The 18,383-nt window shown below is 38.9% G+C and overlaps 2 protein-coding genes across 3 annotated transcripts; both read right to left on the reverse strand.

Annotated features, from left to right (window-relative positions):
• Positions 1–226: 226 nt before the first annotated feature.
• On the reverse strand, positions 227–1,526 carry LOC122765266 (trace amine-associated receptor 13c-like). Of its 2 annotated transcripts, none has more exons than XM_044019430.1 (2): positions 1,323–1,526; positions 227–1,158 (listed from the first exon to the last, which is right to left on the reverse strand). In XM_044019430.1, the coding sequence occupies exons 1-2, from the start codon at positions 1,490–1,492 to the stop codon at positions 345–347; spliced, it is 984 nt and encodes a 327-aa protein (XP_043875365.1). In that variant the 5' UTR covers positions 1,493–1,526; the 3' UTR covers positions 227–344. The 2 variants fall into 2 exon arrangements, with proteins under 2 accessions (XP_043875365.1, XP_043875364.1); XM_044019429.1 differs by having other exon boundaries at positions 227–1,188.
• Positions 1,527–6,261: 4,735 nt separating this feature from the next.
• Positions 6,262–16,766, reverse strand: LOC122784911 (alpha-tectorin-like). Its single transcript, XM_044050343.1, has 19 exons — positions 16,645–16,766; positions 15,588–15,655; positions 15,136–15,233; positions 14,706–14,933; positions 13,803–13,886; positions 13,567–13,672; positions 13,272–13,401; positions 12,849–13,092; positions 11,868–12,024; positions 10,811–10,898; positions 10,661–10,723; positions 9,765–9,967; positions 9,386–9,514; positions 9,013–9,200; positions 8,748–8,902; positions 8,396–8,638; positions 7,914–8,076; positions 7,669–7,761; positions 6,262–6,740 (listed from the first exon to the last, which is right to left on the reverse strand). The coding sequence occupies exons 2-18, from the start codon at positions 15,628–15,630 to the stop codon at positions 7,669–7,671; spliced, it is 2,415 nt and encodes an 804-aa protein (XP_043906278.1). The 5' UTR covers positions 15,631–15,655; positions 16,645–16,766; the 3' UTR covers positions 6,262–6,740.
• Between the last annotated feature and the right edge of the window lie 1,617 nt (positions 16,767–18,383).

Here is an 18,383-nt window from a genome sequence, read left to right on the forward strand (position 1 = left end):
GACAAGAGTAATTATTACCAAAGCTTATAAATTTCAACCTGCAAGACCTGTTGAGGTTTCACCCGTTCATCTGTGGACATACATATGAACCAAATAGATAGTTTGTTTCTGAGATAAACAGCCAGAAGGTTATATGTGTGTCACAGAATATATAAATATGTATATATGTATATATATGTATATTTATATGTATATGTATATATATATATATGTATATATATATATATGTATATATATATATATATGGATATAATATATACAGAACAATTGAAGAACAATTAAGAATGGGTTTTCGCAACGGCATAACCTTAAAGACCATGTTAGTTTAAAGACAGTGTGTAGCTCTACATTATGTTTGTGTCACGGGAGCCAGGTTTTAGTATTTGAAGTGACACAATGCGTTTGATACAATTTCTGAACCAGGGGTAGAAGAAGGCGTAGATGACAGGGTTCAAACACGAGTTAAAATGTGCCAGCCAGATTTCAACTGCTGCTGACGAGGCATCGACTGAAGTGTCCTCTCCCACCATAATCGGGTAGTAGTACGGACAGAAGCAAATCAGAAACACGATGACAACAATGCCGAGAGTCATGGCAGCTTTCAACTCTGTTTTCTTCACAGTCCCCGAGTGTTGTGTCGATATTGTTGCAATGTGAGAGCGAATGGCCCGGGCATGAGACAAAGCCACCACAAACACTCTCATATACAGAACTATGATGATGGTTATGGGTATGGCAAAGGTGAAGATGAAGTCAACAAGTCCTGCAACATAACTGATGACCACAACACACTCTCCGAGGCATGCTATAGACCTGCCAGGGTGTTTGAGGTGATCTATTAAAAGTAAAATCCTGTAGAAAATAGAACAAAGCCAACAAAAACACACACATAATTGCACCTTTTTTTTAGTGACTTTGTCGGGATAACGCAGAGGGTCGCAAATGGCGATGTAGCGGTCCAGTGATATAAGCACCATGCTGGCGACTGATGCAGATGTAATGACGTAGTCTATGATATAATATAGAGTGCACACAATGTCCCCGAGAAGCCAGCATGCCTCGATGTAGATAATTTCCACTGGCATCAGCAGGAAGCCCACAAAGAGGTCAGACACTGCCAGTGAGAGGAGGAGGAGGTTGGTGGGTGTGTGGAGCTGCCTGGAGAAGGAGAACATCATCACTAAAATGCTGTAACCAGAAAATCACAAGTTATTTCCCGCTGCATTACCGTGTTATTATGCATCAACTTCTGCACAATAGCAAATCATAGCTTTATCATACATATCTGGGTAAGTGATTACATTTTAGATGAGTGAAAGTACCTGAAGTGTGAGATGGAGATGATGACCAACAGGTTAAGAGCCACAGTGACCAGAGAGATGATGGAAAGCAGGGTATAAATCAGCATGGCCTCTGTGTAAGGCTGAGACGGCTTCTTGCAGGAGTTGTTGAGTTGTGGGAAGCAGAAGTCAGCTCTGTCTAGATTCTCCATCACCAGAGGAGGAAGCTACCAAGTTCCGGCAGCTCTTGCCCCTCCTATCTTTCATGCTACCGTGTAGAATTTTCCCTTTTATAGAGACTATACAATATTTTTTTCGCCCCTCAAGGTTTACATCAGCCATTTCCCAATCGAAAGATTGCTATAGCTACTCTAAAAGTCTTCAATGGCCTACCAAACTTTAATCAACACAAACGCTATGGTGAATTCGAAACACCTTATACTACCGTGGGTCCACAGCCTGTAAATCAAGTAAAGTTGATAAAGAAAAGAAGATTCTAGCCATTGATACATTTTTAAGAAACACGGCAGGCCCAATAATTTGGTTTGACCCTTGACAGATGTGCCTAGCATCTACTGGTGGGTGTTCGCAATTGGTGGTGAGCCCTGTCACCTGCCGAGGTCCAGGTCGGTCAGATGTTCAGAGTTCCATGTCTGCTTTGTGTTTCCACATGTGAGTACATGGGCATGGTTCCGTTCATAGTAACATTATACTAGACAAGCACTTTGAAACTGTGCATTCAAGCTCACATTCCATTTCAGTAGCGATGGTTTCTTGCATAGGAGTTTGTCATCATTGGCGTGTATGTGTATTCTTTGAACACTGAGTTGTATGTGCGGGTAACAGTGCTTTATTCTCCACATGAAGGTCACTAGGAGAGCTCAAGCACCCTGACGAGGTGGCCAGTCCGTCACCTGGTCCTTGGGATCTTGGTCAAAGTAAATATTTTGTTGTAATTTTCTTTACTACATGAAGGATATGGATCACTACCTAAAGGGACATCATCTTACATAATGTACATTATGTGGACATGCAGACATGGAAATATGACCTGACCCTAATGATTGACAACCTGAGTGCAGAGGACACTACAGCTACAGTTAACTTCCTACAGCAGCTGACCTTTGACTAACAATGCCAATGCACTTCCACTCCCACTCAGGCTAAAGACTGACATGAACAATGGTGAAATTGAAGTTAATGTTAAGTTAAAAGGTTATCCAAAGAGACATCCAAAGGATTCCGTCTATAGCTAAGCAATAGCATAGATAAGAAATCAGATAAAACCATGGACACGGACAATGTATTTTTGGCCACTGTTAGCGTTACCAGTTATTAGTAGTACACTACATGGTATTTTACACACACACAGCAACAGTTGAAGTAGCAGAATGTTTTTACTACTGACATGAGTGGCACCCATTTTGGAATCCTATTTTAGGGTCTGTGCATTTTTTCCGACTGATTTGCAGCTACAACTGTAACACACAATAGGCTACACGAGCTTTGAAGTAGTAGGTGAATAACAAAACATGTTGATGGATGAGGAAAAATCACTGGACACCATATGACTACACAATAAATTATTCTCTTCTACTTTTTTTTTAATGGCCTTAATGGCTCTGTACTTTGTCCTGGGTTTATTTTTATTTTTTTTGGCAGTGATGGCAGTGGTTGGTTGGGGAATTTTTTGGGGAATTTTATCCACATTCAGATTTTCACAGTGATAAAATAATGATGGCATTCCATAATGGCAACTCATTACTTTTTGATATCAAGTAATATTGTTAACTTTAAAGTAGTCATATGTAACGAGTAACTTACTACTTGATGATAATGGCCAAATTAATTATTCTCTCTCCCCCATTCAGTTGCGGCATACTTTACCTATACCTAAACCATAAACAAGTGCACTTTCATTCCACGTCAGTGGCGGTGATTTCTTGCATAAAGTTCACCCTCATTTTTTTTTATTCTCACTCACTTCATGTAATATCATGTCAATAATAATAATTATGTTTCATAACTTATGATTTTACCCCAATTTGAAGTAAATGGTGCAAAATGGGAACAAATGTCTTGGTCAGCAAAAAAAAAAAAAAAGTTACCCAAGTGAAAAGTAACCTAAAACATGCAAGTGACTCGACACCACCTGTGGTAAACAAGTTTTGACTGAACGATAAATGAAGCAATGATTACATCACTTGTTTTTGTGTTATGTATCATATTTTGTTAAAGGTCATGACTGGAAAAATAAAAAAAAAGTTTGTTTACTTTGAGAAATCGTTTGTTTTCTAACCTTTGACAGTATCTTAACACCTTTGATTGCATGATGTCACTATCTGAAGCAGGTGTGAAAACTCTGTTGGCCTCTGAGGTGCACGCCCATTAGCAGCAGCTAACACACTAAGAGTCATTCACAGTCAAGGGGCAAATTAAAGGTGGCAAGTTTTAATGAGTAATGTTTTTGTTGCATCAGCCACGTGAGAATTTACCTGACATGTGTGCGTGCCTGAGGAAACATGTACGTTTTTGGAATTAGTTTAATGTTTTGTTTTGTTTTTTAAATGTGTAAAAATGTAGTGTGTAACTTTCAAACATAATCAAACGTCTATTACATTCAAATTCAAATTCATCTGTTATTAATCGATTACTACATTTATTGTCAACTATTTTGATAATCCATTTATCGTTTTGAGTGTATTTCAAGCTATCTGATTTTTCAGCTTCTTAAATGTGAAGATTTTTTTGCTCCATATAAAAAAGAAATCTTTAAAACTAAATAATGTGAATTTGTGGAAAACAATGATCAAAGGTTAATCAAGAAAATAATCCACAGACTAATCCATCCATCCATTTTCTACCTATTCATTTCCTCCACAGGAGGGTCGCAGGGGGTGCTGTGCCAATCTCAGTTGACATAGGGCGATAGGCGGGGTACACCCTGGACAGTTCGCCAGTCCATTGCAGGGGCACATAGAGTGAAAAACAACCATTCATTCTCACACACACACCTATGGTCAATTTAGAGTGTCCAATCTACCTAATCCATATATTGCATGTTTTTTGACTGTGGGGGGAAGCTGGAGAACCCGGGAAAAACCCACGCACAAATGGGGAGAACATTCAAACTCCATGCAGAAAGGCCCTTATTCCAACTGTGGAATACTGTGGACTTGTGGATAGACTAATTGATTATGAAAATAATCATTAGTTGCAGCTCTACATTCAAACCATTCTCAAATTAATTCATATGGAGATGATTAAGTCTATCAGCTCCCCATGGCTCTCAGTGTTTAGATTGTATGTTGCACACAAGAAATGTTTAATTATGTGTCAGGACAGATGGAGGCAATAGTGAAGTGAGATGACTGCAAACAGGTTGGAGTATGACTGAAAATACATAGAAGCACCCATGAAAGGTTTTATGAGTGAAATCTACTGCTCAAAAAAACCTGGCAATTCAGCTGTTTGAAAGGCCCTGCGCTGCTGATGTATACACAACACTTCCTTGGGTCTGATAGAATTGCTAGATAGAGCCTGTTTTCAGATAAAGGACACAGCATAAAAAAAGACAAATTAACATTGTTTTTCTTTTTCATGACATCAGCAACAACACATCAACAATCTCACCAAAAGTCACACACTGTAGCTTTAATGTGGATGGGGGGACTGATGTTGTTTTCAGGTTCCATGAAAAACAGGAAGTACATTCAAAGTGTGTCTTGTTTGGATTGGTTTTCCAGAATTTGATGTGTATTTTTCATATTTGACATGCTTTTTTCAACCTGAACCCCATATTCCAATGGTTTTGTTTGCTACTAAATTGAGAGAATTTCCATTCACTGCAATGGACAACATTGATTTCTCTCTTTTCTTTTTAATCGACCCTGCTCGACCCTGCAGTAATGGGAATGTAAACCCAGAGTGAACCCACTTATTTCTTCTTATTCCAATTTTTTGGCACCTTGTCGATGTTCTTAATTTGCTCCTTTACTGCTGTGACGTTGTGGTGCATAACTTTTAGACAGCAGGATTAAAACGGTTAGTTGGAATGTTTCATATAGTCATATATTTTACATAAAATATGTAAATAGCCCCTTTTAAACACCTAGTGAGTGTGTTTATCAGTTTATGATAAACACAGTATATTGGTATAGTATAGTAGTATAAGTATAGTATATGTTTGGTTTTAGCGCTCTGTGTTTGTTGAATTGTTTATTGTTATTTTGCACATTCTTGTGATTTTTAATCTTTAATTATCTCATTTAATGACATAAGTTTTGCCACCTGGAAAAGTGTTAAAATGCTTCTGTTTACTTTGAATAGTTGGTCTACTTGCAGTCCTGATTGCATCATGTGTTGATGATGTTAGAGTTTGTTTTGTGTTGTGGTAACACCTCTAATTACAGCTGTGTCATTATGTGACACTAATGAAAGCAGGTGTGAAAACCGTCTCAACAAGAGAAGAGTAAACAGCAGTAAGCAGCTGTGTGTGTGTGTGTGTGGAGCTGATTGGAAAGTCAACAAAATGTCTCTAAAAGGTCAAGTCAATTGCATCCTGAATTGTAGTAATAATTCTGTAATAAAACTGGATATATATTTTTTATTTAGATTAACAAACATCCACTATCATATGGTATTGGTGTTTACTAGGACTTGGCAAATATGGGATATATCTCAAGTCTTAAATGAAGCATGAATAACAAAACACAGCATGAATAAATACATAAATATTTCACACAATGGAGTTACATACAATGTCAATGCTAAGGTGGAAATCAAAGCAAACTTTAAATCACTTTCACTTAGTTGCTCAAATATGAGGATTTAAGCAAAACATTTGCATAATTTGAACAAAAGCCAATTTTTGAGGAAACAAAAGTAATAGCCCCTCCTCCTGGAAGGAAGCAGAATGTGCTTTGCCTTTGGTGTGATTTGTTTAGTTAATAACAACAACACACACAACCTTCAAACAGTATAATAGTCCATGTTTACTTTTTATTGATTAAAAGTCAAAAAACTCACATTGCTTGCAAGATCTTGAAAAGTTTTCCGTAGTAGATCATATAAGAATGTTTACAAAAATAGCAGAAACACCTTGGAGATTAAGTTCATTTTTGGGCTTGACCAATAATGAATCTACAGAATCATGGTGGGCCTGTCACCAATTTTAATCTTTAACCTCATGTAATCAACTTTGCACACACATTTTGGTAAAGCAAACCCCAGAACCCAACAAGAGACCAAACATATCTTAAGCTAGCAAAGGGAACAGCTGAGATTCCAGGTTATTACATGTATTACATGTGGTATTATAGTGTTTATAGTGAATACATCTGACCACTTGTTTTTTGAGGGGTTTTTTTTTCATCAGGAAAAAGGAAAAACAGAAAAAAGAGAAAACAGAAATCTGTCCTGAGCTTCGGTTGGTCCAAGTTTCCAGGTCCAAGTGGAACCCTGAAAAGATAACCAAATTGAAGTTATGGTCAGCTTTGAATAAAAGATGGTTTCACGCATCGGTGGGAGGTCAGGGTGAATTATCTACAGTGGGAAAAATGATTGCATAACATTAAAATGATGTAGCCTAGGGTACCACAGAGACGGCAGAATGGAAAACTAAAACACAAAGTGATAACCACACAAATAGCACTCATCCCATCCACACCATGTACACCAGCCAACCTGATATGTACCTTTACACAAAAAGCTTAACTAAGGGTTGTCAAAAGTCCAGTCTGTAAGAATTTCTCTTTTGTTGGTTTATGGCTCAGGTTTATCTGGGCGGAAACGTTTGTCTTCACTTCAAGCGGTAGTGCAAGATGGTAGCCTCTGTAAAGCGAGGCCCTCCATAAAATACATATTGCACATTGCGCATATGATCTTTTTCCATTTACAACTGAAAATCGGAACTGGAAGTAACTCATCTCAGAGTTGACCACCTTCCAGTTGAGAAGTCGTAAAAAAGACAAACAAGGATGCAAATATGTCGTATCTCAGGCTAGCCATCATTAGCAATACCAGTTGATAAAGCTCTACATGGTATTTAGCACAAACAGGCTCAGAGTAGTAACAGTGCTATATGTACAACTGACTCAATGTGAAACAAATAAGACAGAGGTGTGTTTTTACTATTGAAATGAGTGGTAACCATCTTGGAATCCAGTGTCAGGGCTTGTGAGGTCGCTCCAACTTTTTTCGATTTGCAGATCCTGCTAGTGATAAATCCAATTCCAGCGGACACTGGGCAATAGACAACAATTCCCACTCACATTTAGAACCTCCAGTTAACCTAAAGATAATGCAGATGGGGTTGCACTGGGGAGAAGAAGTACCCAGAATAGAAGCCCATGCAGACATGAGGACACCATGCAACACAAACACTTACTTAATAAGTCCAAGCCAAGTTGATGAGGGCAGGAGCTCCTTCTTCATATATTGGCATGACAGATCTGACCTTTCTCTTGGGGTGGCCACATTTCTGCATAAATAACAGAAGTGTTTGGTTTTAGTTTCAATTGTTGACATAGTTTCAAGGACCAACAGAGATAAAAGAATGTTTTTTTTACTAGTATGATTACTAACAATGCTTATTTTTGAATTCATATGAATCTAATCAGGAAATGGCCGTACCGGCATGCAGTCATTCCGCTGCTTGACACACAGTTTTACTTGGCAGTGCAAGTAGACATTGCGATCCTTGCCAGTGAACTGGAAAGCACTGAAAAAGAAGGTGCTGGATGTTCCCACTCCATTGGCCATCGTCTTGACAGTCTTGTCAATAGGGTTAGGGCAACTGCACAAAAAAAAGCAGATATGATGTGGATAAGCCAGCAACAACAAACACAAGTATGTTCGTCATGGGCATGAATAGCCATGTTTTTGCCTAGTTGAATAGTTCGCTTTGGTAGGGTACATTGTTTTTGCATTTCCATTAGTAATAGTACCAAAATATCCCAACCGTTCCATTTATGGCACCCTTCCCTTGGGCTACATCTCATTGACATGCCATCGGGAACGTAAGCCTGACCCAGGGCTTTTACCGCTACAAATGTAGCTGCACAGTACCAAACCGAACCGTACCATAATGGAAACACAGCAATTGAGTGTCTCACCCATCGATGATGAGGTCATATCTCAGGCTTGCATTTGGAGAGGGCATGTTGGTTGCCCAGCAGGCATCGGTCACCACAGCAACAAATTCCCCATCCAACCCCTCCGTTTTGAGATCCACCCAAATCTTCTCATCCAGTTGGACGTTAAGATTTTTTTTTGCATTTTTGCTTCCAGGACTGGTGTAGGCCTCCATGGTGAGATTATAACCCCATGCTCCTGAAACAATCTCCTGGGTCACAGAGCTGAAACGCAAAGACAGATTTTATTTTGCCTGCATCGTAATTATCCTAGACTCATGTGGGCACTCATAAACCTATTGCCAAGCTCAATCCCAACCCAGATATCACACACCTGTCTTTAACTGTGATGCCCAAGCTCTTAGTATCCGGCTGAGTGTAAAAACAGGAGAAGTCGATTTGCACTGTGGTCTGACGATTGATTAAGCTGGACGTGGAGCTGTTCCGTGTCGTAATAGTGTTCTTGTAGACAATTCGGCTGTCGTTTAACTACAGGGACACAAAAATAATTGTTGCAGTGATTTTAGATGCACATAGCTGTTTATAACATTTTCAAAATCCAACTCTGTTATGCCCAGAGTGCTAAAGGAGATACTCACCATAACCACTGTGCCACAAGTGTCACTGCTGTCGAAATTGAACGTCACCATGTGGGTCTCTTTATCCAGTTCACCTTTGCAGGACTGGTCATTGAGTTGTAAGGCAGTGTAGTTGATGCTTGTGGCCGCCAAGAGACAATTAGCCAGAGTTATTGAAGCAGCCTGCGCATTGCAGACTGTCGGTTCTCCTAAAGGCCATAACAAAACATTTAGGTAAGTTACCTTTAGTCCATAATGCAACCCGTTCTCATATGGATGTCATATACTGTCGTTCTCTCACATCCCTCAACACCTCTGTGAGACACGGAAGGGTACCAACATGATGGGTTTCTATATGAGTTTCAACAGCAAAGTTGTGCCACCACTGACTCACCAAAAGAGTTTGTTGGTTCATACTTGGAGGCAAAACTGGCCCGACAGAGGCAACTTGTTTCCCCATTTAAGGCAACACCACAGAACTCATGATCACTGCAGTACATGTCCTGACAGCGGACCTGGTGAGCTGCAAACACACACGGAAACAGATATGTGAAGAAATACTCTACAGTTTTAAAAAAAATCAGATAGTGATACAAATATCCTCTCCAGAGGTCAGTGTAGCCAGCTTAATTGAATCTTAAACAGGTTTTAGGTTCTTTATATTTAAAATGTAGGGTGAATATTTTAGCACTGTGATATTCATCTGGTCATGGTTGCATGGTCTGGTTTCCTGGTGTCATGAAACGTAATACAAGATAGAGAAACAGCCTTACAGCAGCCATATTTTGACTTCCATCCCTCCACTGTGACATTGTTGCGGAGTCTGCAGCCCTTGACATATGCCTGCAGGAACTGGCACTTGAGACCATCCACTGCAGGGTATTTGCAAAGCATTTGTTGGCAGGCAGTTACATAGGACTCTGGGTCAATATGCTCACTGCAAGTGGTGAAGGGAGCCTCTTTCAATCGACTACACCTATTCAAGCAATACAGAGGGAAAATGGCACATTTAAGATCATAACTATAAAGGCATTTTGCCAACTGAAGGTTGCATTTGGTGCAATAAATTGAAAAAAAGGAATTGAAAAACCACGGACGCTGATCCCCCCTACAATCTATAATGTTTGGAATAGTATAACAGAAATGAGGAAACATATAATGTTGTCTCAACGTTTCACATGACATTATATCATAATATTTGATTAAATGGATTGGACAGTAGTGAATACACGGTTCAATGTAACTTGCATGTGTTTTATTCAGATATTGTATATTATTGCGCAATCACTGTATCATGATATTATTGCTATCTTTGGTTCATGTATAATGTGTATCATGTCCTGAGTTACCCTGTGTATGTTATCCCCAACATACAGTATGATATGAACTCTTTGGGGAGGAGCCTACTTAGCTCCTCGTGCCACATTAAATAAGTAAGAGGATCTATTTTGATGGGAAACATGTAAAAACAGAGTCAAAGGAAAATTCCCAGGCACGCTACTTTCAGTTATTTAATGTAGTGGGTATCTGTGTCCATAAGATTTGTTTTATTACCCCAAAGAAGGCTTGAGGCCAAAATGCTTCAGTGCGTAGTGTATTACGAATTTAGAATCACATGTTTTCTTTAATTTCCTATTAACAAACTTAAGTCTGTGTTTACTGCACATACCATTCAGTAGCAGCATCACAGTCGACTGTAGCATCAGGATCCTCAACATGCTGTTCTTGACAGCTGTGTGTGACAAACAACATGTTATTTTGTCTCTTTATTTTTGGGCCACAACTTTGCCCCAATCAGATATTGTGTTGGAGGTCTTACCCAGAGGCGCTGTGCGCAGAGGCCATTTCTCCACTTACAGTAGTATTGACGGTGCCACATAAACCGGTCACCTGTGCAGCAGTCGCCCCTGGACAGTTTTGGGAGAGAACATTTGACAGGTCACCAAACATTCAAACCAGATTTATATTTCAGCACAGAATAGGGTGACTGGCCTTCATTGATTTTAACACAAAACAAAGCCTTAAACAAACATCAAATCAAATCAAATCCGCATATTTCAACATGTATGTGATTTAAGTAATTAACAAAGAATAGTAATATCTTTTATCACTGCTAAGTGACATTGTTTGGCCAGACACTAAACGGAGAACTCTGGTGTCAACCGACTCTCGTGCTAAGGGCAGTTCATGAAGTTCACAAAATAACTCTAAAAGGTCTTTAGATCTGGCTAAAAATGTCTTTATTTAGTGTCGAGATACGTATAGGAAGAATGAATTTCCTTATGAAATGCATCAATGTCCATATGTATGCAGATGATGCAGTTGCATTTTAATAGATCAATAAGGTAAACTACTCTCTTTCAAATCATATGCTGGAGTTTTATGTTTAAGGTGATCCACATCTGTCATGCCCCGCCTTGCCTCCTCCTTTCTCTCCTGCTTTCACCTCCAGCATGCAATCAGCTCACCTGCAGTGGGAGCACACCTGCTCCCAATTCACTCATCAACTCAGCCTACATATTTCCTGGTCCTGCAGTCACTCACTCCTCACCATATTGAGACAGACTACTCAGTGGTAAAGTCACGGCTCTCCTGAAAAGCCTTGTTTACTCTAGTGTGTAACTCACTGCTTGTTGTTTTTTGCCTAAACAGTTAAAACTGCCTCATCTCCTCGCCTGCCTGCTCATGAGTCCTAAACTGAATTGTGATGACATTGTTAGCTTTTTGGCATGTTTGTAAGGCTGGTTCATAACCTGAGAACATGTCTGATTGATCAGAATGTATGAAATTAAAGAGAAACTTGTGAAAATGATCCAAACTAAAATTAATTGACTAAAAATATGAATCAGAATGACTACTGAAGCCTTACATGTTACCTGTAATGTGGATGTAAGCAGTGTTCCCATCAAAGTGGATATAAACTGTGTAACCATTGCCAAGTATCTTTGCTGTCACCCCTCTCCAGTCCTTGGAGAGCTCCACACCATGGACAACCTGAGCTTCGGTTCCAAGATGTAGCTCTTCGCCATTCAGCTACATCAAAATGAAGCAATTATTATTCACTACAAATATAAAGTGCAAGGCCAATCACTTTAACTTTATCAATTTATATTTCTACATGGTGGAGACTGAAACTGGTATTTTTTTATCATGGATTAAACCACATTTAATGACCACATCAATTAGCCACTGCTTGTGGAGCATTCAATGTCCAGGTCTGTGAAGCTTTTTAGGTATTTACTTTTTTTATTTTTGGTTGTCTGGTCTCATTCCCCAATATCCTGTCAAGTTTTTCTCATGTGTGATTGCTTTCCCCGGAATTATCCACCAAGTGGAGCGTTTGGTTTGGTTACAGTACGTGTTTCCCTTGGGTTAGAATAACTGGCACCAACCATTTTGGTACCCTTCCCTTGGGGTACCAGACTAAAATGGTATGGTAAGGTGGACCTAGACCAACTCCACTCACGACAGTGACCAACGAAAAATGTCACTCCCGAGCTGTGTTTCATCAATGCCCTCACTGTCTATTCTCATACAACACTTAACATCTTGTTGAGACAAATCGCCACAAACCAAACAGGGAAAATACAAGCTGTTGGATGTCCTCCCATTTTTGTCTGTATCGCATTTGATGTTCGTTATTGTCACACTGGTATGACATCACACTACGTATCTCACTGACACAGCCATCGGGCTTTACAATTCCAACATAATTTTTCCCATGTGTACCAGCCATACCATAGGTGCAAACTGCCACAAGCTTTGTTCAGTGTGTCTCGCTGTAGGCCAGCTTTGGTCTTTGGCTTTTGCCTTGAGTGTCTATTGAAACACGACTAGATAACTAGTAGGTAACTTACCAGGACACTGCCACCTTGTTCCAGAGAGATCTCAACACCTTCACTCTCCAGCTGCAGAATCACATGTTCCAAAAAACTGACATCTTTACGACGCCTTTCCTGGAAAACCCCCACCACCTTTAAGCCCGACATTGGTGAGGACCCCAAGAGAGTGTACCCGCAGCGGTCTGGAATGGAGTGGACTCTACCAATGAAATCGATGACGCTGAAGCCAGTCACAGTGCAAATGTGGTTGAAGATGCAACTGGTGAAAGAAAAAAACAATGTTTGGTAATTGGACTGAAACGCTTAAGTTATTAGAAGAAAAAACAAATTGTGTGTACAAATAATTACTGTACACATGATATAGACATTTTGATGGTGTTGTACGCATACAGTAAATTTTTTCTTGCCACGCATAAATCCTTTATACACAGTATTTACCTGCCATTGCCGTCACAATGCTCCATGGGACCACAGTCACTGACTGCAGTAGCAACTCCATTTGCATCACAAGTAACGGAAGAGCAAATGCGCGGGTCTGTTACTGTTGTATCTGTTTTATAAACAGCACCTGGGGAAAAAACAAGGACAACTTGATGTATGCAGTACAAAAAGTCACACAATATTCCTTAAACTGTTAAGTCTCAGCCAATAAACTAAAAGCAATTTGGAACCAGATGCATTTTTTGCTTGCAAGACATAACATTTGTTGTTCTTTTTTTGGAAACAAACTAACCTGAGTGTCTGCATCCACTCACATCTGTAATGACACCCACATCTGTTTCATTGGTCTGGAATGTCTGTTTAGAAACTGTGCGGCCGTTGACCTGAACATCCGTCTCCTGTAAAAAGACGTGTCAAAATTAAATCACAGCATTTTCAATTATAACACAGCTTCTGCCTTAGATTCTACTGAAGTACATCGGGCCCTTAAAATTTATATACATCATATCTTGTTACTGATACACTTACCACATCATCATGTGTGTATCCAGAGTAAGTCCTGATTGCCAGAATTGCTTGCGCCCCAAAGTTGCCAAGTTCAATTTGTTCAATCTGGTCAAACAGGATACCGACAGAACGTTGAGTTGGTTAAATTACAGTTAAAAATCTTGACATGTGATCATCCTTTTGTCACAGTTTATTTTCATTTTGAAGCTTTTCATTATAAATGACATTGATGTGACTGTCATGCGAGTTCAGTCAATGCTGATTAAGCCATTCAGCTCTACATGACTCTCCACATGCACGCTTGCCAGTATTGTGGTGTTTATTTTTTGTGTCTGTGGAGACACAGAGTGATACATTTTACCTCACGACAGACAAGATGGAAAGTGGAAGCATAATCGCTAGGCTAGTAGAGGTTAGAGGAATAACATTGGTTATTCATTGGTTCATCTTCTGAAACATGAGTCAATAAAACCCTTTATCAGGCATGTGATTATAATGGTAACTTCCGTGGATGGCCCGGTGAGGTTGGAAAATCATGTGACTTCTCTTAGCCAATCAGTGACCAGTGATCGGACCCACCAGCAGTGGGTTAGGGTTACAGGATTACACTAAAAATAAATGTTCCTTTTAAGTTTATGTTTGTTTTTCTTATACTTCATATGTATACAACTTTTAGGACATTTTTACCCTTTTTACAGACAAGGAACCATAAATGTGAAGTGAACTGATCTTGATAATCTACATGAAAATGTAATATTTTACAAAAGTAGTGCCCTGCAATAACAATCTGGGGTTGAATTTCCAAGTATTTCAATGAGTACCCGATTAAGGTTGCTCTAAAACATGAGTGATGTACGTAGTGAGATTTAATTTGGATTGAGAATCAACACTGTTGCAAAACAAATTAAACTGTAAAACACTCACGTTGGATTCATCGCTGTCTTTGAACGGTATGCGGTTGACACATTTCCCAGCAGTCTTGAGTTCTGGAATAAGTTGATGGACCCCAGATCCAGTGGGTATTTCTTGCGTGAGGACTTCCAGATCAGCTCTGTCAGCTGTTCCTCTAGACATCAGAATGCAGTCGTTTTGGAGTCCAGGTTCATAGATGCCATTGAAGCAAACTGAAGACCTGCTAGCATTGAAGGCCACCTGCAGTCATCGGTAAACAAGTCATCGGTAAACAACAACCTAGTTGTTATTGTAGTTTAAAATGTGACATTTCTTCTTTAAAATCAAAACGTTTTGGTGCAGATGGAAAAGTGTCACATGAGAATGTGATCATTCATATGTAGTTTGCACAAAGATTGTGATTCTGTGAAGACATGGACAGACTTTATACTGTGTTACTCACATATACTTTGTCATATTGCCTTCCATAATAAGTGATGGGGCATGAGGAAATGTCCATCTCACCATACCTGGGAAAAGGCTGGCTTGTTGCAGCAGTACCTGAAGATATGGAGACACACAATATGTTTTATGGTTTCAGAAAACCCGCCTTCTCCAAAAAATTATACAATATGTGTGTTAAATTATATCCCAACTTGATTTTATGCATGTTTTACACATTAAATATCTCCAACGAGCCATTTGTGGGTCTCAGCCCAGTCTCTGGGTAATGTTTTTATTTGTTGTGATCATTTGGTAATTATTTTTTAAACCTGTCATAGAACATCAGCTTATCTTGGCTCAGTCAACCCATCACTAAATCGTTTTACTAATTGCATGGCAAGTTTTCAGATGGATGAAATAATGAATGACGACAATGTGGCAGCACAACACTTATGATCACTTATTTCCTACCTGCAAATGCCAGTGCAGCCACATATAAAATAGAGCAGAGCATGGTGGCGGTCTGCTGATCCAGGGATCTGAAACAACAACAACAAAAAATCATGATATTTGCTGAAGAGAAACAGTTGCCATTTTACTTTACTTTTAATTTTCTAGCAACATTAGAAATATGGGTTACTGTCTTAAGAAATGTATCATTTCATTTAGGTTTAAGGAGGAACAGAAAATCACAATAAATCTGAATTTATATATGAAGCCGAGTATCGTGAGAAAAGCAAATTGTCCCACACCGTTCACTGAAATGAAATGCGACAAAATATTTTACAAAATGTCATTAATATCAGTCGTAAATTTACTTTTTTCAAGATTTTCATGATGTCCAGTTGTTACTGATTAAATCACATTTGCAGAACTTTGACCTGCATGAATGTGAATCCTTGAATTTATTTATTCATGAATTTTACTCATTTTGCGTAAATCCAGTCTGCCTCTAAAGTCAGTTAAAACTGTAGCTGCTTGGCATATAACGAGATTGCATTTGTGCTTTTTATAACATATGGATATAATATAACAATCCACCTTAACTAAATTTCAACCTTAATACTAACACATACAAAACCACTTAATTCTTATTTAATTAAGTTAATTAAATTACATTTTTTGTATACTAATTGTTAATTAAATTAAATTACAGTGTATGTGGCGTTTTAAGTATTATGTGGTTTTTTGTCAAAATATTATCTTCAAGCATCATAGACTGAAGTCATTATTCAGGTAGAATGTTGCAGCCCATCCAAACCAAAACCTTTGACCTTCCTCATGGACAATGGAATTACATAAGTGCACAAACTTTCACTACTGCACTGTCCTGCACCGATGTTCTTATATATTTTGCTTTTAAATTGTATTTTTTATACACTGTATTGTCTCTTTTACACGTTATTTTCCAATATATATATTTTTATCCTTATTAACCCTGGGTCATCCTCTTTAAACTTCCCTGTATGTTTAAAACTGATAAAAAGTGATTAATAGATCAGAGGTGAGACTTCCAAGGTTCTCTTACCTTCAGTGCAGTGAAGGGAAGCAAAGTCTTGCCTTTGAAGAGTGGTCTCACAGGATGCTGGAGCTCTCTTTGTCTGCCTCGTCTCTGTCTCTCTCTGTGTGGAGGACACAGCGGTGACTGTCTTTGTCCGCGCCTCAGCAGAGAGGAGACACTCTCGCAGCTTCCTGTCACCAAACTGGCTTCTGTCACGGAACAACATTCCTGTTGTCAAATACATTGTAATTAAGTGAGGCTTACTGATCCAGACTGAGATGACAAGCTGACAATGTCAACTGTCAAACTCATCACAGCCTCTGTGTGTTGTCGTAATGAGGCGCATTCTGACTTCTCTGGCTGAAGCATTTTCAGCATGTGATGGAACTATAATCATCTAAAGAACATGCCATTTAATTTCAAGGACATATTTTAAATGAAATCATTAAAGCATAATTTGCACTTTAATGTATTCATTATTGTCTGATCTGATTTGAAATGGGGGCCACGTGGCTGGCACTGCACTAGCAAGAAGGTCGCTGGTTTGCGTGCACGTCTGGGTCTTTTTCTGTGTGGAGATTGCATGTTCAAAATAGACATGTCCAAATATATGCAGGTTAATTGGACACTCGGAAATGTTCGTCTCCATTACGTGGCACTGCATGGACTGGCGACCTGTCCATGGTGTTACCCCTGAGTCAGCTGGGATTGGCACCAGCAGCCCTGTGACCCTCATGTGGAGGAAAAAAGCGATGGAGACGATGGATGGATGATTTGAAATGGGACAAATACAAATATTATGTCCAAAAACATGGTTTGCATACTCTAGGTTGACCTTGGAGGGAGGGAGTGAGTGGTTGACCCTCATTTAGACCCATGGTTCTCAAATTGTGGTGGTGGTACATGAGCTTCCTCAGGTTTGCACGAATGAAACAAAAAATCAAATGGAAAAAAGAAAACAACAAAAAAAAATAATAATAATTAGTCATCTTATCTCTCGCTCCAGCTCTAATTTCACGTCGTAAATGGAACAAATCATTAGCCTGAAGCTTACTTGATAATTGTAAATTTGTTTTTCTGTGAAAAGCTACTGCCATGGCAACCACACATTATCCACCATTGTTTTGTCTCATTTTGACTTTTACTGTACTTGCAAAAGTATTAAAAAGTGACTAGTTAGAGTTGAGCGACGGTAGTTCAGTGATCAACTGCAAGATTATGGATTCAATTCCAGGCTAGGCTAGTCTGTGTGCCACTTGACCCCACATCGGCCCAGATGGCTCTACCAGCAAAAATAAGATGGACATACGAGTGAATGGCAAAATTGTAGAAAATCATCTTTGAGTGGTCATCAAGACTAGCGAACATACTATACAGATCATTTACCAACTCTTCCTCTAATAGTACTTTGGTAGTAACAAAGATATTTCAGGGAAATGTAGTGGAGTATAGGTAAAAGTTGCCAGAAATACAAATGTATTTGAACTTTGTTACATTAAAACACTGCAAAATATAATGGTGTCCGTGACATAAGAAAATTATATACATGAAGGGAAGTGTCTTTAAGTGTCAAGCAATGGAGAATTAAAATAAACCTGGTATGAAAAGCAGTAACAGGTGTAGGATTTTTATATAATCTTGTACATTTTATGCTGCATTATAATGCTTTGAATTATTTTAACACCGTGTAAGACTGTTTTGAAAGGTGCTATGTAAATAAATTATTATTATTATTACTTATTATTATTGTTATTATCATTGGTTAC

Source organism: Solea senegalensis, linkage group LG2, assembly GCF_019176455.1.
Source record: "Solea senegalensis isolate Sse05_10M linkage group LG2, IFAPA_SoseM_1, whole genome shotgun sequence".
Lineage (NCBI taxonomy): Eukaryota > Metazoa > Chordata > Actinopteri > Pleuronectiformes > Soleidae > Solea > Solea senegalensis.

Coding starts and splice junctions, on each gene's coding strand:
- LOC122765266 (XM_044019429.1), bottom strand. CDS start 1,492: ATGGAGAATCTAGACAGAGCTGACTTCTGCTTCCCACAACTCAACAAC. Junction 1,189..1,322: donor ATCTCCATCTCACACTTCAG/GTACTTTCACTC, acceptor TTCTGGTTACAG/CATTTTAGTGATGATGTTCT.
- LOC122784911 (XM_044050343.1), bottom strand. CDS start 15,630: ATGCTCTGCTCTATTTTATATGTGGCTGCACTGGCATTTGCAG. Junction 13,887..14,705: donor AAGACAGCGATGAATCCAAC/GTGAGTGTTTTA, acceptor CTGTTTGACCAG/ATTGAACAAATTGAACTTGG. Junction 8,903..9,012: donor CTTGTGGCACAGTGGTTATG/GTGAGTATCTCC, acceptor GTGTCCCTGTAG/TTAAACGACAGCCGAATTGT.